We start from the raw sequence: 27,374 nt of genomic DNA, 5'->3' as shown, positions 1-27,374 counted from the left end.
TCCACCTCCAGACCCTTCCTGAGTTCATCATTGTTGTTTGTGTGAATACAGTTTCAGGAATGACCACTTTAGGGGGCTCATCCCTGGGGTATGCTAAGGGGACTTCTCTCAATGGTCACATCAACTGTAGTTGCTTGTTCAGAGGTATAAGCAGGTGAGATTCCCCACCCCCCGCTTCTGTATTACCATGTTTGTAGACACTGTTATTGTTCGGGTCTGTGATAGACTGTTGTGTTACAGATGTTTCCTGGGGAGATGTTACACACCTGTCTACTCACCCCAGATTTACGAAGTCAACAACAGACCAAAATATGGATCCACCAATGTCCAACTTGGTGACCAATGTGTTTTATATTGGGATTGCTTAGAGGAGTATGGGTAAGGGGCTACTACAATAGGAACAGAAATGACTCAAGGATAGCTACATTACCAAAGTTCACCCAGCATGGGTAATAGCACACAAAACCTGGAGCAGACTGCAGATACTACCAGTAGCTCACATCAGAGTGTTCTTTCTAGGTAGCTAGTTGGTTTAAACCTCTTCCATGCAGCTCAGCTGGTCTTGGTTGGCTCTATGAAGTTTAGCTTACCTCTGCTTCAAGGCTGCTTGGCTAATCTTTTGGTTCTTCCAGGTAATTGGGCTTGACTTAGAGGTTTTTTTAGAGCTTGGCTTGTCTGAAAGTGACTCTCAGCAGTCATTACTATTAATACACTCTTGGTGTTGTGCCAAGACTCTGAAACCCCCAAACCACCAAAAGACCAGACCAGACCAGATGCAAAAGCAAACAGTCTTTTTAATTAAGGAGTTAACTGCAGTTAACTCAGGCCCTCTCTCCATCCAACACAGTGGGTAGAGTAGGAGGGATCCCGAGAAGCAGTGGGGCAGGGCATATATTCAGGTAAGTATCTGGGGAGTATCTGGGGTTCTGATAGTTGCATAGCAACAGTCTCAGGATTGGTGCATCTCCAGGCTTGGGCAACCTGTCCTGAGTTGATTGGTCAGCTGCATCTGAGAAAGGTTGCCTAGAGGCCCTAGAGGCCCTCCCAGGGTAGCTTCTATGCCCTGCATTCCAGTGTTATCATCAAAGCACATCCAGAGCCAGCCAGCTAACTTCTGATTGGTTCCTTGCCACTTGGAAAGTATTTGGCTTCCTAGTGATTAGGGCAAGGTTGCTGAGTCAGGGTCCTATGTCCTGCTGGATCTTTTCTGCAGTCTGTCATGGCTGCCGAAGCAGGGGGCTGGGTGAGGGTCTGGGCCCTTCATTGGGAAGGGAGGTTGTTATGATAAAGTAGGAGGGAAACCTTGGCTGATTCCATGGCAGATGAGGGTGAACAAGGCCGTGGACAAACATATGAGATAGACAGAACTTAAGTGAGAAGTTTTATTAGAAAGGGAAGGGAGGAGAAAGGAAAGAGAAAAGATGTAAAGAAACACAGAGACACAGAGAGGACAGAAGAGCAGAGGGACCAGGAAAATTCCTGTCTGTCCTAGGGGAACAGCAGGAAAGAGGGGAGGGGAGCATAAGTGGGCCGGGATCTTTTTTTTTTTAAGGGCTCCTTTGCACCTGCATGCTGACCAGGGTACTGCCTGAGTGTATTCTGCCAGGTGACAGGGGCAGGCCAGCATAGTATCTGAATCCTTATAGAGGTGAGTGGTCTTCCAGGAGCTAGTTTCAGTTGTCTACCCCCACTCACCCCCTGCACTCTTTTTCCAAAACAGGGTCTTTCTGTGTAACAGACCTGGCTGTCCTGGAACTCATTTTGTAGACCAGGCTGGCCTTGAACTCACAGAGATCCACCTGCCTCTGCTTCACAAGTTCATGTGCCACCACTGCCCAGCAAAAAAGAATGTTTTATTAGATTTGGAAATTTTTTTTCTGATTTTTCAAGACATGATTTCTCTATGTAACAGTCCTAAATGTTATAGAATTCACTCTGTAGACCAGGCTGGCCTGGAACTCACAGAGACAGAGATCTGCCTGGCTATGCCTCCCAAGGAGTGCTAGGATTAAAGGCATGCACTGCCACCACCTGGCTCATTTTTTCCCTATCTTAAGGATTTTCCTCGAAGAATGAAGTGTTTCTCCTTCTCTGAGAGCATTCTGTTGTTTTACATGCTTGTAAACATCTTGCCCTAAAATCTCCTGCTGTTTTACTTTTCTTTTATATTTTATGTCTTAGCAAGTTTCCTTCCAAGATGGAAGGCTTTAACCCTGTAGTAAACTGCTACACACCAACAGTTTCATAGTTTCACTGGTTACTAGTTGTTTGAACTTTCTACCCCCTTTTCTGTGATATCCCATGAACCATAGAGGCATGTAATAGGTATGTCCATTAGGACATGGAAGCCCATGGGTATGGGCTTCCAATTACCTGTCAATTATCATGTTGTTATTTTCTGTAATAGTCTCTATTTACTGTAAAGACAAGCTTCTTTGAGGAGACGAGATAGCTATGCTTACCTGCAGATAAGATTTAGAATATAGTAAATAATTATGCCTATCTAACAAAGTAGCACTAATAAATTCACTTGTGAGATCCATGGTCTCACTAGCCCCAGAAATTTCCAAGGATTCTAGTACCATGCATGGTTTTTCTCCTATTGAGTGGGCCTTGAGTTCAGTTAGATGGATGTTGGTTACCACCAACATGTAAGTGCTACTCACCTTGCCATGCTGGTCATTGCTGTGGTTCTTTGGTGTCACAGCTGAGTAGGACTAGTAGTTTCTTCCCTCCAAGTAGCAGCTTGGATAGTATTTTCTGATATGATGGAAGCTAGACTATGCAGAAATGAGGTTTTCAGGTTAGACACAACTCATGGTGTCTTCAGAATAGGGTCTTACCTTCTACTTTGAAAGGCAACAAGGAGCAACAGCCACAATCTATATGGTTCAGGGAGTCACTTGGAGTATCCTGACCAACCATTTTAAAGGAGATTTCCCATGCCTGGTACTGGGGTATTGTTAGTATATGGTTCTTGTGGGGAACACTGTCAACCATAATGCCATAACTTCCCTGGTGACATATATGTATGTATATGCCAGGAGCCATCCCCAGTGGTGGACAGGTCCCAGCAGAGGATGTAAGGAGTTATCGAGGGAAGGAAGTGAGCCAAGCTATGATGGTTGGGAGAATCTTGCAGCCTGAATGACTGGTAGCCAGAGTGCTTCCTTATTTATACAGAATTCAGTAAGTAGGGATATGCTGTTCGAAAACATAGATCACATCATTTCTATTTTCAGACATGTGTTTTACTTCCTTTTGATCATCTTTTAGTTATCATTAATAAACTATGACAGAACAGCATTATCATTTCCAATCATTTTCGCTCAAGTTTTAACGTCATTGAAACTGTTATCTTTCATAACCATTTTTACTCCTCAAGCCCATAACACAATTTTTAAGAATCTAGAAGCATATGACAGCCTGTTCTCAGGCTGGTAGCTTTTATGGGTATAAGGACACTAGACTAAAACAATCTTCAAGCTATCCTAGGCATACTGCCATGTCCCAAGCAGTATATTATTAACTCTTAATGGTCAGAGTGCCGTAAAAGAAATACACTCAGGCCAAAGCTGCTGTAGTTATTATTCAGATTGTAGCATAAGACAATGTTCATATTTTATATATTTATAGAATACCTTTATCATCTTTCTACATCATTTTTTGCCCATCAGTGTAAGTCTCTGTGTAGGACAGAGGTAACTTCAGCTAATCTAACTTTGTTGCTGTGTATGTCATGTAATTGCCTGAGTTTATAGTAGGAAGAGCTTCCAATCTGAACTGTGGCCAACTCCTCTAGCCCACCGAATCTTGTTGACCTTTTTTGAGTTTACATTGTTTTGAATATCTTGTTTCTGCCTAAGTACAAGGACAGGCATTTCAAGAGTGTCTCATAGCCTCAGAAAGAGACCTCTGGCTTCTTTATGTGTGTCACAACCTCCAAAGTGTAAGGAAGACCTTCAAGTAGATAAGGATATCTCCCTAAAAGTCTGAGGGGGTAGTATCTTCAGGATCTTCCTGAGGAAGCTTAGAAGTAATACTCCTCTTGGGAGACAGCATAATGACTCCAAAGAAATTTTCCATCAATTCAATATCCCCAAACTGTACAAATATTAAGTCTCCCATGTATGCATCGGGTGGAGATGAAAACCAAAGTTGGCCTGCCAGTCACTGTGTGACTCGACTTTGCTGGATCTTTGTCCAACAGCTGTGCTGGCCTTATGATTTTGCTGTTCCCATCAGATATGACTGAGCCATTTCACCCACTTTTTGTTTGTAAAAATATGACGGGAAGGACAAGAATCAGAATAAGCACAACTCCCAGGATTACAAACTATTGATAATAGATCAAATGGTCTGTCCTGATGAAGTGGGAAATCCTAAGACTCTGTTTGTTATCTCGGAAGTTGAGGTGGACTCCAATTGAGCTGGACTCTCATGGCTGTAATTTGTTTATGCAAAGACTGCATGCTTTTAGCTAATTAGAATTGTCCCATGGGCCTTGGAGGTGGGAACAAACCTGTGTCCAGGTTACCTCAGAAGCACTGTATAGAAGTGGAATGACACAAATCCATTTAAACTGTGATAGGAAATAATTAACCTAACTTTAATGTTTTGAATTTCATTACCAAAAATGAAACTTTTACTTTGCCTTCAGGAGGGTACCAAGGCCTGTCATTAGCTTTGTAATCAAGAATATTTTCCTTGTTCATACTAGTTTTGTTTTTCTGAGGCTAAACCAAAAATGGAATGATTTGTCAGCTTCTAAAATTTCCCTAAGTTATTCTTCTGAAATGATTTGTTCCAGATCCTGTATCTCATGCTCATTACTACCACTTAAGAAAGAATTTCTATAGAAGATTCAGTTCCTTACACAGCTAGTTCTCTCAGGGAATCACCATAAGTTTTATTCTTAAAATCAGCTTTCATAAGAATTGTTACATTGTCCCAGTCCTAGCCTTTGGTGAGGGGCCCTTACCAAGAGTGGTTCTGCAACTTCCCAAAAGGGCAGTAAGGGTCAGTAGTCCAAGTTGTCCGAGCACTGAGATCTTTGTCAAGCAGCAACTCTACGACTCTTGGCATCACTGTGTATGTATGTATGTATGTATGTATGTATGTATGTATGTATATGTGTATATATATATATATATATATATATATATATATATATATATATGAGAGAGTGGTAGATAGATCTAGATAGATGTGTATAGATGTATGCATAGATACATGATAGACGTATATGCATAAATATATAGTGTATAATTTTATGTAAATATAAAATAATAAGATTCCTGGGAGCTTTGTCAAACAACCTTAGTATTATATGGACCTCCTCTTTCCACTTCTGTATTGACCGTCCCTCCTTTTCTTGGAACCCTCCTCCTCATTCTGCCATATCTTGCTTCATGCCAGCTGCCCCCTGCTATTTCCCTCTCAGATCTCCTACTCACTGGCTACTTTCACTCCTAGGCACTGTTTCCTTCAGGCTTTGAGGAATTATTTCAGACTTTTAAACATTTAAAAAGTTGTGCACACTTAGGTTTCCAGTTTCTCTTTTGAAAATTATCTGGCTTTTGTTGTCTCATGCAAAACAATAGCAGATTTCCAATTATACTTTTTTTGCGAAGAGGTCTTGCCTATTTCTAGTCAAGATAAAAATGAATGCTAAGAAGCTTGCGTCAAAAGGGCTTCTTAATAACCATCAAAAACATGGGAGGGAATCAATCAGCAAGCCTGCTTTTCCTCCCTAAATTATGTTCTTTCGGGCTTTATCTCAGAAAGACTTCTTAGCACAGAATGCAGAGGGAATGTGCAGGCTTGTCCTACTTTCCCAAAACTCTGACATCTGAGCAGGCCAGAATAATACTTGCTTATTGTATGTTGTATTTATCTTCTTGTTCTGGGTTATTGCAAGTAAAAGCCCTAATAACAGCTTACACAACTAATCTCTCTTGGGGAAAAGAAATTAGTGAAAATATGACAAAATGCCTGGTTTCTCAGCTCTCACACAGCCTTAAAACAAGAAAATGTCTTAGGATCCACTTCAAAGCTTGAATAGTGGTGGCTAACAAATAGACACAACTATGAAAAGAAAAGAACACCAAAACAATGACTAATTTTCCATAAGCTTAGGAAGAGTTCCAAAATAACTGTCACCTGTGGCCTCAACATAGTTTAAAGAAAAAAGCTCAGATTTTTAATTAGTCCAGCTAATTTTTGGATTAGAATGCTAAGTCACTTTCGTTTGACCAAGGTGGAAATGATAATTACTTTCTGAGTTTCTGGTAACAATTAAAGAGGTCATACACCTAATCTCTGTGATATAAAAGGACAGGATAAAGGAAGAATGATCTGTACACTGTAGAGGCTATGGGCTAAAGAACAAACACAGTGCAGTGCACACAGCATGGGTGTTGCTGAAGCAATATACAATGCCATTGCATTTGAAATAGAGGGGTAATTTATGAAGATAAATTAACTCTTGCAAAGAAAATGGCTGCAAATTTATTCCATGACTTCTCTATTCCTAACATTTCTAGGTTAACAGTCCCACAAAGCTTGAGCTCCTGGTTCACATGTGTGGGCACAAGCTAGTATCCCCCCTAAATCCCAAATTCTTCATCTAATCCATGATTATAGACGAGTATATAAAGGGCAAGAATTACTATCAGATAAACTGTTACCACAAATTAACAAATAAATCTAGGCAAATTTATTGGAAATACATAATCTATTTTATGACTTTTGCAATTTAGTTACCTTAACATATACACTGTCCATTTTTTAAAACAAGGGTGTCAACATCTACAAAGATATTAGTGTATTATTATAAATAATAAGACAGGAATTTGCATTGTTACTTAATGATTTCATATGTATTCATCATTACTGGTAATATTTTATTTATGTGGTTGCCTAGGAATGTAAACTGTGAAATAATAGATTAAATTCCTTGGTATAGTGTAACAGTAACTCTTTCTGCCATGCCACCCGATCCCCACTGCCACGTGGGCGGCCAAAATAACACATACTTATATTAGGTACAATGCTGCTGGCCAATGACTAGGATTTCTTATCTGCAAGATCAGTCTCAATTATCAACCATAACTATTAATCTATATATTTGTAAGACTTATAGAGGACACTGGGCATCCAGTCTTCCTGGAGGTCACATGGCAACTCCTGTCTCTACATTTCCCAGAATCCTCCTCAACTCCTAGTCCTACCTAACTTGCTTTCCTATTGGCCAACAGTGCTTTATTCATCAACTAATAAGACAAACATATACACAGAAAGACATCTCCCCATTAATATAGTGTGAGGATGAAGATGTTTTTGTTCTTAAAATTAAATCCATTTGTTACATTCTAAGAAATTGGTTATGTCACATATTTTAGCAGTTTACAAATTCTCTTATGAATTCTCTAATTCTGGCATTGGTGGAATAATCATTGATCAATAGCCAAATCTCTTCTTTTAACACATTTTTATTTATTGTTTGAATATATATGAGAGGGGAACCCATGCCTACCACAATACGCATGTAGGGGTCAGAGGACAACTTTCAAGTGTTTTTTGTTTTTTGTTTTTTTTTTTTTTTTATCCTTTTAACTATGTGAGTTACTGGAATCAAACTCAGGTCCTCAGGCTTCACAGCAGACAGCTTTACACACTAAACTACATCACCATCCCCTGTACTCTAATAAATAATCTCTCACCCCAAAGTCTCTTGAGAACCCTTAATAAGTTTCAAGGATAATAGGTGATAAATGTGATAAAAATATATATGTATAAGAATGTTATAATAAACACTATTAAGAAATGTGAGCTGGGAGGTGGTGGCCCACGCTTTTAATCGCAGCACTCAGGAGGCAGAGGCAGGCGGATCTCTGTGAGTTGAGACCAGCCTGGTCTACAAGAGCTAGTTCCAGGACAGCCTCCAAAGCCACAGAGAAACCTTGTCTCAAGAAACCAAAAAAAAAAAAAAAGAAAAAAGAAAAGAAAGAAAAAGAAAAAGAAAAGAAAAGAAATGTGAATATAAGCAAAATGTATTTTAAAATAATTATTTTACTCATTTTTGTGATATTTATTTGTAGGATGTCTTAGAGCCAGCAGTCATCTCTTGGTTATAAAGATAGAAAAGTCTCCTTATTGCTGTTTTACTATATAATCAAGCTGTCTCACCAAGAAGAACCCCCATGAGACCTTACCATGAGAGTATTTCAAGTACAATTAAATAGGTTGATTTCACTCTGCTTCCCTTTTAAAACAACAAACAAACAAAATAACTAACTAGGATAAACCTTCAAAAATGTTTCATTTCTTGTATTTTGTCCTATATATATTAACTGTCTCATATAGGTAAGGTAGTTTTTTACAAATTAAACTCTAAGAATTAAATTTGAAAACTTAAGAGAGGCTTTAATATAGTCTCAAGAAAAATAGTAAAACAAGGTAATGAAATTCAATACAGGTAAGATTACCACACTTGGGGGCTGGAGAGATGGCTCAGAGGTTTAGAGCACTGGCTGCTCTTCCAGAAGTCCTGAGTTCAATTCCCAGCAATGACATGATGGCTCACAACTATACATAATGAGATCTGGTGCCCTCTTCTGGTCTGCGGGGCCACATCCATACAGAATACTATGTACATAATAAATAAATAAATCTTAAAAAAAAAAAAGATTGCCACACTTGGTTTAAAATCTAGTGGCTTTTCTTGCTTGTGGAGGAGATAGTGTAAAGAAACGGTAAGTGATTATTATAGACAATTATTGAGTCCCATAGTCTATAAGATTTTGAACTTAAGATGCAATTGCAATTTTGTCCTAGCAAGTGAAATTATTGCAGTATGCAGGGTTGCAGGACACACCCGGCTGGAAATCACAGAGACAGTTAGTAAGCTTACTTCCTCTGCAACAGGCTCAGTGAGGAAAGAAAGGACCTCTTTTCTTAAAAAGAAAAATGTTTCAATTTAAAGTATTGCCAAATGAATACAGTTTCCTCGTTTTTCTTTCTGTATTCTGAGTAAATGAGCAAATAACCTAATGGCAAACATAGGTTTCCTAGATGTGAGTTGTGGTTGATCCTAGATCGGTTATTCCATTGCCGCGATAGGACAGGGCAATAAGCACTCATGTATGAGGTGCTGCACTTCATCCCACATAGCAAAGCACAGCCCATCACCCCACAAGTGCAGAAAATCATTTTTGTCAATTAAAAGTAAAATTTGTGCCACTCTTACTTAGTAACACACACCTATAACCCCAAAACCAGAGAGAAATATGCAGAAGAAAAAGGAATGCAAGACTGGCCTCAGCTACAGAAGTTCATGGCCAGTCTGGTCTACAAGAAACCCTGTTTCAAATCACAAATGCATAATATAGTATAATATAGCATAAATAATTTTTTAAGGTAGTGAATGTTGAGAATTGTAATTAATGAAAGCTTGTTAAGTTTCTTTCCAGGAATAGTGCCAACATTTTATTTGGATAGTAATGACATTTACAATACAAAAAAAATCACACACACACACACACACACACACACACACACGCACACGCACACGCACACGCACACGCACACGTACACACACACAGTTGATACAGAGGAAACAATGAAAGTAAATGCAATAATATAAGAGGGAATTTACATCACTACTGACATATATGAGAACATTATCAAAAACTTCCATAATGATCAGGTTTAGGGAATATACAATATTATTTAGAACAGTAGATATTTAGTAGGCCCAAAATTATGATCTTAAGAAAATGAAAAAGCTTAATGATATTATAAATATAAAATAGATATGTGAAGAATAGTGTTACATGCTTTTTATCACATGTAAGTACTGATACACCAGAGAGACCTCTCGTTCTGCTTTGTGAGACAATGTCTCCTGAAGTATAGCTTGGCCTCTAATTCTCTGTGTACATGAGGGATGACTCTAACACCTCCATCCTTCTCATCTACCTTCTAAGTTCAGATATCACCTGCACCTGACACCACATCAGGCTCAAACCATACCTATTTATTATATATACAGTATTCTCTGTGCATGTATATCTGTACACCAGAAGGAGGCACCAGGTCTCATAACAGATGGTTGTGAGCCACAATGTGGTTGCTGGGAATTGAACTCAGGATCTCTGGAAGAGCAGCCAGTGCTCTTAACCACTAAGCCATCTCTCCAGCCCAACTCAAAACATATCTAATATGGTGCTTGCCACCTCACTAGGATAGAAGGTAAAATTCACTGTAAAAAAAAAATCCACTTCAATTCTAATAATCCTAGTAAGACTGATTAGGTCTAATAAGAGTTTCTTGGCTTTGGTATGAGTATTGAGATGCAACTGTTAGGTTCTAAAATGCCAGACTGTCAGAGTGAACACACTTCTGTGACAACAATTCAGACTTTACTAACTGTCAGCAGTGACCTGTCTCATTAACAAGTAGTACTTGTTAATGCACATTGTTTTCATTTTATGGCCTTTCCCTTTAAGAAGTTGTTCTATTCTTTTGCCTTCATTTCTTTTCCACATTAGTCACTTCCTTTTGACTAAAATACTCCCAAAGACAGCTTTGCCTGAAATGATCTCACATGGGAAAAAGTTGCTGAGGTTGCTGAAGCAAAACTAAACACGTGAAGTTTAGTTGAGCATTGAAGATTTAGAGATTCCAAAAGCGTAATTTCAGAGGAACATTTTGTCAGGGACTAAAGAGATGGCTCAGCAGTTAAGAGTAGTATTGCTCTTTCGAAGACCCAAATTTGGTTTCTAGCACCCGACTCATGGGTGTCACAATAGCCTGTAACTCTAGCTCCTGGCATCTTCCTCCCTCTTCTGAACTCTGGAGGCAACTGTACTCATGTGCGCACATACCTACACACAGACACATGCATGCATGTACTTAAAGATAATCAAAAAAATTAAAGATAAATACTTTCTCAATCTCTATGCACTTCACTGAGTAACTCTGCATGTTTAATAAGCATTTTCACAAAGGATCTTATGTGTCTCAGAGATGTTTAAGCAGTTATGGAATTCACTGTGTAGCTTGGGTTGGCCTTGCCAACATAGATCTCTGCCTGCCTCTTCCTCCCCAGGACCGGGATTTAACGGTTTGTGTCACCATGTCTGGCTGTTTGATCTTTTTGTTATTTTGTCAGTACCCCACATCTCTGTCCCAGTGTGCACATGTGGACAATAATTTCAAGAGGTTACTCCCATAGTTTAAGTCATGTAAAAGCTCTGTGGTTGACTCTTCTCTGTCTCAGCATCTTTACAAATCTGACTGTGTAGATATGATAAATACCCACTTTTCAAATATATATGTAACTTTTTTGAGGGAAGAAGTGGGAAGATCACTGCATATTTTAATGAAAAGAACACATCAGGAAGTGCTAAAAAAAAGCTGTTGAAGATAGAGATAATTTGACAATTACACTGCTTGAAACATGTTATCTGGCTAAATAAAGAGATAATAGGACCCAGTTTTGCTAAAATCAAATTAAATTATTCATTATCTTTATAAAATATTAATTTAAATGAATAGAATATCTCAATTTAAAATAAAGCAATGAATTAATTTGAATAAATATTTTATACATTAGTATTTTCAAAATTTCAGAGGTCAAGAAACTAAATTAAGTATTGAAATTAACTATGTATCACTTTAATACTACATTTCAATTTTAAATTCTACTACTGTCTTTAAAGCATCTGTTTTCTATCCATACTTCTTCCATTATATGATCAGTTGCCTATGTTTAATCCTCTAATTTTCTTCCTTCCCTCCTTCTTTCACTTGTTATTCTCTTTCTTCTCCTTGAGTTATTCTCTTAAGTGGTCTTTTAACCTATTAAATATTCATGGTTTTAACTATTTCACCATGGCTGGGTTTCTTTTATACCGCAATGCATTCTTTCATAGTACTTAAGTCTTTCCTGTCCATTCTGTAACCATATTTTTCTGTCTGTGAAGTGCAGTTCAGTGAGCTCTATCAACATATAAACTCATCGATTATTCCAGGATAATGGGGTACTGTGTTAGTGTTCTTTGGCTGTGAAAGGACACTGTGACCATGGCAACTCTTATAAAAGAAAACATTTAACTGGGGGTTGCTTACAATTTCAGAGGTTTAGTCCATTGTCCTAAAGATGTTGAGTGTGGCTGCACATAGGCAGACATGGCCCTGGAAAAGGAGCAGAGAATTCTCTACATTCAGATCAGCAGGCGGCAGGAAGAAAGAAACACACTAGACCTAGCTTGAGTATTTGAAACCTCACAACCCAGTGACATATTTCCTCCACAAGGCCAACCTACACTAACAAGGTCACACCTTCTAATGCCAATCCCTGGTGACCAAACATTAAAAATCTCTGAGGCTATGAGGGCCACTGTTATTCAACCCACCACATATACTTGTGTAGTATTACCTTAATACATTTTCTCTACCTGTAATATTCTTTAATCTTATTTAGTTTTGTTTCCAGATATTTCTTATTCATTAATACTTTCAAATTGAGATGATGGGTACAACTCTCATTTTTCATTTTCACTTCAAATATTACTTGGTCATTTTATTTTGAAACATACACTTTATGTCTCTCTATCTTCTTTGTTTCTGAGAGGGCCTCATGTGTACCAGGTGGGCCTGAACTCACTGTGTAGCTGAGGCTGGCTTTGAACTCTTGAGCCTTCCTCTTGTCTGTACCTCCCAAATGCAGGGTGTATAGGCATGTGCCACAATATCTGCTTGATTCTCTTTCTTTCTAAGTTCTAGGTTTGTGCTACATTGCAGAATAAATGTATTTCTTTTTTTAGTAATATTATATTAGTTTTTGTAAATTGACATTTACAATTATACATATTTTTATGATACCATATGATGATCCAAATCATATATATATTATGTGGCATACAAATCAGATTAATCAGACCTATTGCCTCGAATATTTACCATTTCATTGTACAGAAAATATTCAACTTATACTCCTAGCTTTAAAATGTTGTTCTTTTATATAAACAAAGAGGAAAGCATGGATTTCAAGACATCAAGACACAGACACTGTTGGAAATTTTTTCTACTGCCATTTATCCCTCACTCCAAAATATTATCACACGTCCTCTGCGTATGTGGTATTTTACCCAGATCTGGAGCCAGTGCCCACCCTGTGAAGGCAGCAGACACACAGATTTCTTTTCATCTTCACACAAAAGTTGGCTTCAGAAGCCAAAATCACTCAAAAAGGTGCTTTAAGATAACTTCAGTAAACGCATCCTTCAGTTAGCAATATTAAAGAACAAGCTGCAAAGATCTTTGAGCAGAGTGAAATTTAGCAAAAGCTTCACAAACATCACACAGTGAAGGAGGTGAGGTTAAACTCCCCAGAAGGAAGCAGACAGTGTGAAGACTTGGGAACTTTAATTAACAAGTTTTTGATCTACCTTCCGCACAAGTGAGAAGGTAGGAGGCAACAGATAATTGGATGGAGTCTGGTTCTAGAAAAGGGGACTTTGACCTATAAAAGTGTATTTAGAGATAGAAAAAGGGGAAAATGCTTCAGTAAGCTTAATGCTATCATTTATGTCCACTTCATTGGCTCCAAATAGTGACTGATTTCCTCTGCTACTTACTTTTCAATGAGAATTCTCTTTCCAAGAGAGGGAGTCGGGGAAGGGGCAGAGGGCAAACAGAGGATCATGGGAGGTGAATATGATCCAGTTACATTTTATGTATGTGTGAAAAATGTCACAATAAAGTCTAATATTTTGTAGAGTTCACACACACACACACTTATACTGCTTATAAAACAAACAAAAACAAAACAACAGAATTCCCCTCCCTTCATCTCAAGAATGGTTGGGTAAATGGAGGGCGTCTGCGTGTCTTTCTGTAGTTTGGGAGACAGGGATCCAGTCATTTGATAACCAGTTTACCCAACTATTTTGGTTTGGGTTCACTTCCTCTTTTGAGATTCAGTCAAAGTGTTCAATCCACCAAACATAGAAATGTCTCCATACTCTGAAGAGATACTGTATGCTCTGTGAATTCCTTGGGCATGACATTAGAGCTTCAGCTTCAGGGCACCATGGCTGTTTCATCTGGCTGCTAAGACTGCTAAGGCTCAGAGAACCCATGGTAATGAAGTAAGGCTGCCAGTTCAAAGTTATCAAGGTTTCCAAGGACTGCATGTGAGCTCACTGCTCATCCACTCAGGGCTGAGGTCCTCAATCTTCTAGTATTGGCCAGTTCTCTCTTTTCCTTGTAAACTTCTACAATGTGTGTCACAGTCAGGGACACTGCAGAGCTGTGCTTTGCTGGGATCCATTTTTCTATCTCTAAATAACTGCTTTTAGGTTCTCTGATAGAAGACTGACTGTAGCATTTTCCTTGCTTGTTTGCTAGGTTGCTTGGTTGCTTAATACTTTACTAAGTATTTTTTTTTAATTTTTCTGATGTTAAAGATTGCTTTTCTAAATGTTGTCCATTTTTTTTTCATTTTTACATTGGATTTTTTTTTCTTTCCTTAGAAAGGCATTCTAAAAGATCAGATAGACTGGAACAGATTTTTCATTCTTTTAAAAAGTTTTGTTATAGTATTTTGTTTTTTGTTTTTTTTTCAATAATCCTCACTGCAGACTGGCCTCCCTCTATTCATCCTAGTCTCTCCTCTCCCCTGCCTCCCCCAAATCCACTCTCCTTCCATTTTCCCTTCAGAAAAGAGCAGGCCTCCCAAGGGATGTTGAATGAACACTGCATATAACAAGATATAGTAAGACTAGGCACCCTCTGTTTTACACATTTATTTACTGAATGGGGGATGAGTCACAGTATGTGTGGAGAGGTCAGAAGACAACTTGTGGGAATTCTCTCATTCTGCCCTGTGGTTTCTGGAGATTAAACATAAATTATCAGGCTTGGTATCAAATTCATTCTCATTTTAAGTGTCCAAAGAACATACCAGGCACAATGTGTCATGCTTGAAATTACAATGCTTCAGAAAAGAAGGGTCACAAGTTCTAAGCCAGGATGAGCTATATAGGAGGATATGTTTCAGAAATAAGTTAACTAACCAAAACTGAATTCTGGCTCACTCAAGTTCAAGTAAATATATTGGATGTGACTTATGGTTTCTTTTCTGCAATAAACTGTGAAGAAAATATAAGCCAAACAGTATTAGAATGTAATAATGACACTAAAATTTATTTATGGCACAGAACTTTAAAATGCCATACTTAACGCCCACAAGCCATAGACTAATTCACTATTACCTTTCTATAGTACTACTATTTTTCAAAGTCCCAGAATTTTGATATGTTAATGTTATCTATTAATCTGTTTAATTTTCTGCCTCACAAATTTTTATTTTTATCTTCTATTATTTCTTTCCTCAAACACCCTAGTTTTTTTGTTTGTTTTGTTTTTGCTTTTTTTTCTAGCTTTTGAAATTAGAAATTTAACCACTTTTTAACCTCTTGGTGATACCATTACTAAAGTAATTTCACAGTTTTCTGATCGTTATTTTATATTAAATTGGAATTTTAGGAGTGCCCATTTTCCTCTGATCTTACTTTGCCATAACCTTTAAGGAAATACATCTAGTTAAGTCTTGGTATAATATCAAGATTATTGACAATTGTCCAAAAGGGATGGCAAAACATATTTCCTATTTCCAACCCTGAATGAACTGCATACGCTTCTGGGAAAATACTACGTCACAGTGAAATTAATGTAAATTTATGAGGTTATATTTGTTGTCAAGCTAAGCTTTCAAAATTTGAAAAGTTCACAAAACTATTCCTTTATTACTTATAAATATGCTGTTTTCATTCAAGCTGGATGAAAGATTATTTAAAATGCCCAACTTTATATTTCATTTTTAATTAGAATTTTAAAAGTCTAATGCTGATAGATATAATCAACACAAACAAGGCCCCTCTGATTTTTAAAGTATAAATATCTATCCTGAAAACAAATGTTTGAGAATACATTGTTGGCAGCTGTATTTAAAAGCTTTCAATACATGCCTGTGCTCTGAATATGTAAATAAACATGTTAATGTGGTCCCAGTGAACAGTGCCCAGCAGTCTTCAGGCCTGAATTTACCACACAATATTCCTATTCACTAACATGGTGTTCCTTCTCTCCAGAAGAATTCCTTTGCCCTTGCATCTCAGTTCATGCTACTCTCAGTTCATGCTCATCTCATCTTCATGCTACTCCCAGCTCTAGCTCTTCCCAGGAAGAGGTCTTATGTCTCATTCTCTTTGAATCCGTGTCACTATATACTTCAGAATTTTTCTTCCTAGTTATTTATTTATCCATGGAAATATCTCATTAAAATATCTCTTCCCAATAGGTGAAAAATCCTGTGAGCTTAGATGAGTGATTATTTAAAATGTCTAAGTTTATATTTTATTTTAAGCACAGCTGTCAACAACATGTTCTCAAATATTTGTTTTCAGGCTATGTTTGTACTGTTAAGAGTCAGGAGAGTCTTGATTGTGTAGCTTCTATCTATCAGCATTAGAAATACAAGATTCTAATTTAAAAGTAAGCTTGCATTCATGCTTGGACATTTTTTTTTCCGAGACAGGGTTTCTCTGTGGCTTTGGAGGTGTCCTGGATCTAGCTCTTGTAGACCAGGCTGGCCTCGAACTCACAGAGATCCACCTGCCTCTGCCTCCCCAGTGCTGGGATTAAAGGCATGCACCACCACCGCCCAGCGATGCTTGGACATTTTATGCATACTGTATTCATTCAGTTAACAGGGCGTTCATCCCAAAGTAGACTAGTGAACAAATTATGAGTTGGTGAATGAGTCCATGAATTAATAGAGAAATTGGTAGATTAATAACAGATTTGATGTGGCATGGAATGTTCCTTTCAATTAAAAAAAGATAGAACACCATATGAAACTAAATTGAAACTAAAATGAATCTAGTTTAGATCACTTGTACAATCTTATCACTATGCATTACTACATTAAATGGAAACTCTGTACAGTGAGATCTGATTATGCTACAGTGTATGCTTGAGCAAGCCTGGTAATACACAATGGTTGGAAAACAACATACTACATCTTAAAAGACATTTTACTCCCTATATATTGTATTAGGATTTTGTAATTTCCATGTTTTTCTTCCTTCCTACAAGGTCATCAATTACCTCTTCAAGCCTAAGACTGTACAGCTGAGTGATACATCTACTTACAGTTTCTTTTATCTTCCTGGTTACTAGGCTATCATCATATCTAGCATGCTTTGTTATAAGTATCTGAATGATGTGATCCTACAAAGCTATTTACTCCTTAAGGGTCTGGACTGTGCCCTATATCCATAGCACATAAGGTGTTTAACACTTGAGAAAACATCCAGTAAGTGAACATATGAAAGTGATTAAGCTAAGCATTCAAAAAGGAGAGCTGATTATTTGTCAACTTGTTTTTGTTAAATTCTTCTAGCAAAAACTCAAGTAATGGGTGAAATCAAGCTAGCATTGAAAAAGGAAATGAAGACAGACGGTGAACAACTAATAGTTGAAATTCTCCAGTGCAGAAATATCACCTACAAATTTAAGTCTCCGGATCATTTACCAGGTATCTAGTTTCATGGTAATAATCAATGAAAGATATAGGACCATGTCTTAAACATTCTAAGAAACTCTTGCTAAATTTTTACCTGTGTCTGAAATACATTAGAAAACATGTGGAAAGAGAATTTAATTTCCTAGTCTTCAGCTGGAAAATTTTTCCAGCATATAAAATAGCGTGCTACATTTAATAAACAACAGTAAAATTAACTTAAATTTCTAAGAAAACTGTATGATTATAATCACATAAATTATAATTTATGCTTTCTGCAAGAAATGGCTTACAATTTCTGTGCTTGTATAGAGTATAAGGAGAACATCGACATGCATTGCCATGATTGATTGATTGATTGATTGACAGTTAATGAGTTTCCTTTTTATTTTCAGATTTATATGTGAAAATATATGTGATAAACATCTCTACTCAAAAGAAGGTTATCAAGAAGAAAACAAGGGTATGCAGACATGACCGAGAGCCTTCCTTTAATGAAACTTTTAGATTTAGCCTAAGTCCTGCGGGCCATTCTCTTCAGGTAAGTGTATCATATAAATTATTCAATGTTTATATACTGAACATATGCTAGATAGTAGTTAACCATTAGAAAGATCACCCCGGAAGTCCCTTGGATGCTCTTAGCTCATTCGCTCTATCCAATCATCTACCAATTCTACACTCTGTTTCTTTGCTACTCTAGCAAAGATTTCTTTTGTTCCATGGTCACTCTCACTAATGCTTGTCAGCTCTTTTATCTGTTATTTACGGAATTTTGGTAATTCACCTAGTTGATTTCTCACTGTGGTCTCATCTCTTTAATTTCATCACACTGCTGCCAGAGTTATCTTTACTAAACACTGTTTGGTTTCCATTGAAGCTGCTCAGGAAAACATCATTTTCTTGCATCATTCAAACTCCTCCAAAGTGAGCTTTAATTATATAGGTCTTTGGGGTACCAGCCCCTCCTCAGACCTATCAGGGTTCAGAGAGAAAGCTTACAGAAAGCACAGGATTTAGAAAAATATCTGAGGACAAAATAAATTCTCCACTACATACTTTTCCGCATCAGTTTCCTTGCTCTCCCCCTGTGCTCAGCAAAGTTTCCAGCGTATCCACACACAAACAAGTGCAATTCTCCTAGCTTGAATTTCTCAAGGTCAAAAGCAGATAAGAGTTTATCCCAAGTGATGCTGTCGGCATCTTTGCACCCCCCCCCAGGAGGTGTGGCTAGAAAGATGCCCAGGCAGCACTGAGGCAAAAAGGGTGATTTAGGAGGCGTTAACTCTAAGACGGCAGAGTGGGAGCAGGCGCATGACGCTACATTCCTAGGTAACAATCCTGCATCAATAAACCAAGGTGATGTCAGGTGTAGAGAATTAACAGCTTTTTTAGGGTAGAGCAGGGGTTAACTATACTTAGCACTTTGCCAAATCAGCTGTGAGAGTATTTAGGGCACCCAATCTCCTTATCAGGAAAGACTAAGAATGAAACAAGCTGGGACATGCCACCTCTATTTTGAAGGTCCTGTTTGTGATCCATATGAAGGACTCCTCTCCTGACCAAATGTCCTGTCTAATGGAAGATAATTGCAGGGATCTGGCTTCTAAGTTTATCTCAGGGAACAAAATAGAGATTAGACTGTGGAAACCTAGGTTATTGACTGTGTGACTAAATTTCTCACCACTGGAGTTCCCACAGATTGGGGGGAAGTGACCCAACATACCAGTACATGGGAAAATGTTCCCAATAATCTGTACACTGCTGAATCTTGCACTGTAAGAGAGTGCTTTTGGCTTCACAAGAGATATGCTGTAGGAACAGCTGTTAAACAAAAGGTGGAGGGCCCAGCATCTTGCCACTAGGTTTATGTCCATCAGAACGCATTCATTCTGGTGCGTCAACCTTCTGCTTTAACATCTGAAGGCTCACTGCATAATGTTTGTTGACTACTGCAAGTTATATTGAAGTAGTCTCAGTTCCTTGTCACTTTTCTACTTATTGAATACTCCAGACACTGCATATCTAACTAGAATCATCTTTCCCCTCTATGTGTCATATTTGCCTATCCTTCAAAGTATGTGGTTTGGGGATAAAACAAAATTTAGGGGGGAATGAAAGAAGTATGGATCTAGACTGATTTGTATTTATAGGTATTTTAATAATATCTCTTCTTCTCTCAAGTACATGTACTACATCCTCACATCTCGCTCTCTTCCTTGTTATTTTTTTATGGTAAAATCCTTGAAAAGTTGAAAAATGAATATATTTGTATCTATACATATGTAATTCTGACTTTGTTTTCTAGATTTTACTTTTCTCCAATGGAGGGAAGTTTATGAAGAAGACTTTGATTGGAGAAGCCTGTATCTGGCTTGACAAAGTGGACCTGAGAAAAAGAATAGTCAATTGGCACAAACTTTTGGTCAGTCCTACTCAAACACATTGAAGATGTGTCTGCTCAGGTGAGGAAACAGAGCTCTATGGCCTCAGATAGAGACTGTAGGTGAATACTACTGTGCTGATCTATGTCTTCAGGAGTAAACATGGCATAGGAAATAAGAAGCAAACAGATTGCATTGTTGTGGAATACGCAATGACTCAAAAAGCTCACGTGTTGAAAGCACCAGACACTGGATTACTCAAAGCTGTGAAGAGAAACTGGAAAGGAGATTTTCTTTTTTTAAGGTAGAAGTCTTGGAGCAGACTGAGCTGGAACTGATGAAAAAGGCACAAAGGTTTTTATGGCGGCCCAAGGTAGTGTGAAAGCAGCTGTTTATACTCACAGATACCTTGCAGGAAAGGACTGGTGTAGTGAATCTTAGTCTTGAAAAGTTCAAGACTCCTTATCTTATATTCTCATAAAATGTCCTGCTTCGGGATTCCGACATAAGATTCATCTATGAATTGTCTACTGGACTAGAAGGTGACTGTATTTATGGGGAAAATTAAGCAAGATTTATGACAGTGGATTTTAGAATGAACTGTGCATGTTTTCCCTGTGTCTACATTAGAGAGCTATACAGCAGTAGGTCTGAATTCTGTGTGGCCAAAGCACATCTGTTTTTGGTGTAATTTAAAATAGTGAAGAGTGAAGATAATAGTAGATTCAAATTAAATTGTATTTATCTAGAAATAAAACAAAAACTAGTGACTGGATATTAAAGAAGAATGCTGACCTACGAAATAGGTACCTTGGTTGAAAACATTACAATCTCCATAATATTGTATTAAGTCATGGCATTCTCAACTGTACACATCAAGGCATCTTGATTAACTGGTGTGTCCTGCAAAGAGGTTTGCTTGTTCATTGGGGAACTTCCATTACGTATATCATTCTACATATTTCCTTTCTCTTGAATAATGTATTGTCAGAGACACAAAACTATTGTTCTGGCAAACAAATCATGTTTATCTTATGACATTGATTAAACTGTTGTCACTTTCTGATTTTTCTGTGGTTTTTCTCTAAACTCAGTGATTATATAATGAACACCCTGACATCAACCTCAAGTCCTTTCTCCTATTCTGCTTTCTTGTTGGTGATAACATCATCATTAGAAAGCTAGTGTTGGAAAAGGTTGAGAAAGGTCAATGTTTGAAATTAAAACATATTTGATCTATTTTAATAATGTAAAACCAAACAACCAATGTGTGAATCATTAAAATGAAGCATTCTCTCCCTGTCAACGACCAATGTCAATAAAGAAAGTAACACGGAATTGTGGGAAATGCACTCAGCTGGCTCTGAAGTCCTGGCTTCTGGTCCTGACTTTGTTACTGAACTTACACATATCACCTCACAAATGCAGGTTACATTCACTTTCCCCCTAAGTAATAGTGTTTTCCTATCCTTCTCCCGGGATGCCAGGATGCTGAAATAAAAAGATCTGTGAACCAGGAAAGCACATTTCTAAATATTGCTTTACATACAAACTGAGAGATAATTATTGTGTAGCCTTTTAACACTCGAATTTTATATGTGAGAAACAATTTCCAACCAATGATAAGCATCAGCATGGATAAGAACAGTAAATTGTTCCACAGCTCATTTTTATTTAAATATAAACTCCAGTTTAACCTGAAAATGATAGATGATTAAATAAAAATGATTTGTCATAAAAAAATTTACTGACATCCATAACTCTTATCCCATTACCACATCCTACCCAAAATAAACCAAATTGCTTTGCGGAGTATTTGAATCCAGAAATTGTTATTTTATTTAAGAGAGTGCTTTAGTGGGATTATAGTAAATCATCTCAAAAATATTGGTTGGATATTGAATTTTCTCATTTTTAGAGAAAAGTATTAAATTTAAAGGCAATGGAAAACCCTAGAAGTAAAAAGTTTCTGGTATATGCCAAATTATATATCTCATTCTCATTGAAAAACATACAAGTTCATTTTTCTTTGTCCTAAAATACCAGCTCCCTCCTCCCTCCATTTCCGTCTGTTCTCCCCTCACAATGCAATAGCATCTACCGCTGGTAGCCTTTCAAAGTGAACCTGGGAGATGAGAGTTTTCAAAGATAGAATATTGCTAACATTTTATTTTTAGAGACTACTAGATCTGTTGGTGGTTGCCATGGATATTTCCAGCAGACATTCGTACTTGAGGAAGCCTATAATCAGAGGAAAGGGGTCTAAGAGGATTTTGTGACATCAAAGGCTCTGCTATTTGTTCTTCACAGGCAACGATGGTTCATCTCTTACCCTGTTCTACAGTCTCTGGTACTCCAAGGGCTTCATGAAAAGTGATATAGCCAGGTAGCTAACTCCATTCTAGTTACAACTTACACAATCAGAGAGACCACCGGAGCAAGATCATCAAGAGTAGCTCTTAAGCCTGAAATAATGGAAGCCTTTCTAATGCAGCTGCCCCTCCATTCCAAGGAAGTAGCAATAGGGCTAGATCAATCAGATCAGTCAAGAGGGTCAGCGACAGAGCTTCTTATCATGCACCAGCATTCCCCTTGAGAAAGAAAAAGATCCTGCCAATGTGCAAGTTTGCAGCTGACCAAGCTCCCAGGTTGTAACTGGAATTGCTCTATGCAACACCAATTCTTATCCGAATGCATTTCTGAGGGAAGCCAACTGCCCTTCTCACAACAAAACTATTTCTTTTTTAATTGCAAATAGGGCTCTTAGTGTTTTTTACTTTTTTGTAAACAACACAACATATGATTTTCCATTTTTTTATTTTATGTTATGTTATTAGAATTAGCTTTTCTATCTTAACAGTAACAAAGTTTATAGTCTGTAATCACTAGGTTGTTAATATTCTTGCAGCATTTACACCTTGAGAAGTGTTTCCTTTTCCCTACTAGTCCACTGAGCAGTCAGAATGGAAGTTGGTTGTTGGTTTAAAAATCAGTACCAAGGAATCTTTCAACTGGAGAAGAAAAAGCACAGATTGAATTTTTTATAAAAGATGAGGAGTTATAGAATCATTACTACAGATTCAGATAACACTAGTAGCAAGAAATTGGTATTTTCTCTAATTTTACTTAATTTTAAGAAAAACTTTCATGACTCTGAGGTCATTTGATTATCATTTCTGTTTAAAAGAACAATACTAAACATGAAAAGATAGCGATTGCCCTTGATCCTTAATATTGTTCACATTTTAGTAATTCACAACCATTAAATGTACATTCTCTGCATATCTATGAGGTTGATTTGGGAAATCACACACACTAGAGTAATTGTATCTTAGGAATATTATAGCTGGTAACCAGCTGATATTGATTCTCATTATAGAATGGCTGTTATAATGTTGGTGGTAGCCATAGTAACAATAGTGGAGGCAGTGATATGAAGTAAAATAAATTATTTGTTACTATATTGTGCCCAATTTATTAGAAATGATTTAATCAGTGCTTCATTTAATTAAAATACCATAAAGATGTTTATAGTATTTTTTTACTTTATTATTTAAATCATAACTAACAATATTTTTAAAAACTTATTTTAATTGCTATAATGTCAAATAGTCCAAACTTAGCCAACTATAGCTACATGTGTTTATAAATGTATGTATGACAGAAGAGACTTTCCCTCCTTTTGAGTTTGAAATGAAAGTGAAAGCTCAATGAATTACCAGAAGTTTCCCCTTAATAGCTATTTACCTTTAGTGTAACACAAGAGTGAGCAAAACTTATATTCTCATTGAATGTGACATTGATGTTTTCTGTATGTCTTATGTGGCTATTATTAAAGATACACATTAAATAAATATCATTTAATCAAGTTCTTTATCTGATAGGCAGACTGAGAGCATTTTCGGGATCTGTTTCCCTGTATATAACTAGATGTTTGGTAACATAGTAGCTGTTGAACTAATCTCATCCTTTGGAAGTCAGCATGTGACTGTGATTATCATTTGACTGTGTCTGTATCCGTGTTCAGTGATGTGCTCAGGTGCTTCCATACTGACTAATGTGTGTGCTAATATCTTAACAACACATCTGTTTAGAAAGGTGTTTCTTGTCTAAGAAAAGTTTAAAACCTAATAAAATTTATTTCCAATAAACCATGAAGTACTTGGAGATATGTCTCGTTTCTGACCATATGTTGCATGCTTTCTTGGTGATTTGCTAATCTTTTTATTATGTTTTGTTTACCTAACACTGAAAAATTTAATGAATAAATGCAAATTCTTGGGCTATTGATTGTATCAACTGACCTGAAAATACATGAGAATTGTGTAGAACAAAATGCTTGTAAAACTGTCTTGAGTTTTACTCTATGTAAAAACATGTCTGTGACTGTACACAAGTTGTATCTTGATAACTTATGAAAACTGTGTTGTATAAAGGCTGTTGTATCAGCCTTATTAAAAATATTGAAAATATCATCTTCGACATCTCGTGTTTATAAACAAATTTCTCAGCCCAGACAGGGGTACATTTATACACTGTCATGTGGAGGCAAATCTTAAAACTACTACCTTATAAAAACCAAAGAGAAAAGAAAATGCAAGACAATGAATGTAGACACTAGCTTTTTTATGAAGGGGGTTTAAAAAGTGTTCCTTTTCACGTCTATTCCTTGGTGAAATAGGAATAACCTTACATGCTCAGAAAGGAGTGGGAGATACTATGGTTAACTGTCAGGAGAGAGACTTAAAATGTTTCTCATTTTAAATGAGAAGTGGGAGAATGAATAAAATAAGAGATAAGGAAGCTGGAACATCCCCAGCCTGAACACAAAGTTCATATGTGCAAGCAGAGAAAGGACATAATACATTCTAATTACTAATTAGGAATTAGGGCAGATCTTATGATACATTAAACAGCAACAACAACAGGTGCCCATGAACACAGCATGCAGAATGAGATGGTTTATAACTGGTGAAGCATACATGGTAAAAAAGAGAAATCAGGAAAGCAAAGGACAATGAACTGGGGGATAAATTACAAAATTCACAGAGGGAATAGACTCTGCCTGAGTCTGGAAATCAGCCCATGTCTGTGCAACAAGTCCAGCTCAGACTAGAGATTACCCATTGAACTAAGAGAGGAAGAATTACAGCTGAGGGAATAGTGTTAACAACGAAAGCAGTAAAAACCCTGGGTTTCCGAGCTAAAGTCTCAAGAAAACTTCACCGTGGTGAAAGCTGGAAATAGAGGTCCATAAGGGATTAGAATCTGATGGAGTAATAGAATCTGATCTAATGAACTCCAAAAACTCTGGTCTGGTGGAAGAATTGTGTTACAGTAAAACAACCAATGTGTTTCAGTGGGGTCTATAGTTGGTTTTCTTTCATTTAACAATAAAAATTGTTCCAAATAAAATATGGGAGGATATCTTCAAGAATTTCAATGCTTTGTGTTTTTGAAAACCAAGAAATTCTCAATTTTGGAGTGTCCTCAGAATTACACCTGAATATCTGAACATAAATAATTAGAGCAGTAATACTTGACTATTAACAAAACTGAGCAGCTTCCTTTAGCCCACTAAAGAATTTCACAGAAAATGAAAAACAGGACAGTACAGTCCTCAGGAAAATCCAGGAATGATTATTGCTATCCATTCTGTATACATGTATACATTCTATCAGAATTTTAAATGTGCATTTGCAAATCTCATACCTGCATAGCATTTTCCTAAGGCCTCACTGTTGAGCTCTACCAAGAATGCCAGTCTAAGGACTCTCTAGTGACTGCCCATCCCCACCAGGAGTTGACTGCAAAGCTAGCTACAGCCATAGAAGCTGGGCAGTGGTGGCACACACCTTTAATCCCAGGACTCAGGAGAGTGATGCAGATTGATCTCTGTGGGTTCAAGGCCACCCTTGGCTACATGAGAGTGAATCATTCTAAAAGAGAAACAGAGTTCACTCCTCTGATCTTAGTACTAGAGAGAATATAAGGATCTCAGTGCAGTCTCAGAGGGCAGTCTAGGATTCTGAGGCTTGGTGAAAAGCAGTGCAGTCTAGAAATGTAATCTGAGATTCAGTGGATGGCCCCTTCCGTCTGAGCATTGGTAGAGGTGAGAGCCCTCTAGTGGCTGGCTGCTTTGCTTCTCTGATCCTCAGTTTAAACCAAGATATCTGTCTCTGCATTTTTATTATTCATGCAACAGTAACTGTGTTCAATATTGTAGGCAGCTAGAATTTATTCTGTCATCAAATCTTAGCTTCTAGTACACAGAAGTCATCCAATAGTGTATGACTTTCTTTATAATGCCCACAGCAGACAGAACTAGGTCCCTTTAAGGAAGCTCCCAAAATATTCAAAAACTCTCATCAGCTGACATTAACTGTTTCTTTAATTGTTCTGTTCAAGCAAAGAATTAAATTCCCCAGATCAACAGAATAAAGCCTATTTCTACCGTAGGCACTCTCTCCACTGAAAACAGAAATTCATAGATAGACTACAGATAAAAAGTGGCTGGATTGGTTTCCCATCCCCTCTACTTGAATTCTTGCCTAGTCACAGGAGATGGCCAGTTCATTCAGGTTATATTCCACTATTGCTGGGAGGCTTATCTGGGGTCATCCTTGTATATTCCTGGGAAATTCCCTCGTTCCTGGTTTCTATCTGACACTAAAATGCCCCCATTCCAATAGTCTCTTTCAGTACTCTTGCCCTTTCCCCCCACAACACGATGGCTCATGCTCCCATCTCCATCCACCCACAGACCATTCAGGAATTCTCTTCTACTTTACCTTCCTATGAAGATCCAGGCAATGCCACCCCCAAGAATCCTCCTTGTTACCAAGTATCTATGGGTCTATAATGGTAGCATAGTTATCCTTTATTTTACAGTTAATAACCTCTTATGAGTTAGTACATATTTCTTTCCTCAGTCTACACTTCCCCTCTCAGGTACAAGCTGGACAGTTTTGCTGGATCCTACTGATGATACCCCAAATGTAGGTTATTATACTTTCCCATGAAATATCTTGTTTTCTCCATCTATTTTGATTGATAGTTTTGCTGGATGTAGTACCAGTGGCATTTTGGAGAGCTTTCTCCAAGGCTGCCTCCAGGGTATACAAAAAAGTCCATGAATTCAGCAAGGGTCACACTTTTCTATCTGAATGGTAAATAAAAATAACACGCACATGCTTTCCTGATGGTAACTTTCTCTTTTACTTCACCTTGAAAAAAAATCTCTTTCTGAAAATCTGTCTCCACACAGCTACATCTCTTTACGTACAGCTATATAACACTTCTCTTCCCATCTTTCATACTTCTCTCCCCTTAACACATCTCCATCACATGGCTCTCCTACTTCTCCTTCACTCTCCTGCTTCTCTTCACAGCCA

General features: G+C 37.5%; 1 protein-coding gene across 1 annotated transcript in view; it reads left to right on the top strand.

The window, feature by feature from the left end:
• Pclo (piccolo presynaptic cytomatrix protein) overlaps nt 1-24,455 on the top strand; it is a 347,243-nt gene extending 322,788 nt beyond the window's left edge. The window contains exons 22-24 of the mRNA XM_035450725.1: nt 17,477-17,611; nt 17,992-18,137; nt 19,905-24,455. Coding sequence (XP_035306616.1) covers nt 17,477-17,611; nt 17,992-18,137; nt 19,905-20,045 — 422 coding nt within the window. The 3' untranslated portion in view covers nt 20,046-24,455. The remainder of the gene's footprint in view (nt 1-17,476; nt 17,612-17,991; nt 18,138-19,904) is intronic.
• The last annotated feature ends 2,919 nt before the right edge of the window (nt 24,456-27,374 follow it).

The sequence above is a fragment of the Cricetulus griseus genome (assembly GCF_003668045.3).
Source record: "Cricetulus griseus strain 17A/GY chromosome 1 unlocalized genomic scaffold, alternate assembly CriGri-PICRH-1.0 chr1_0, whole genome shotgun sequence".
In the NCBI taxonomy this organism is placed as follows: Eukaryota; Metazoa; Chordata; class Mammalia; order Rodentia; family Cricetidae; genus Cricetulus; species Cricetulus griseus.
This window is presented reverse-complemented; position numbering and strand designations above follow the sequence as displayed.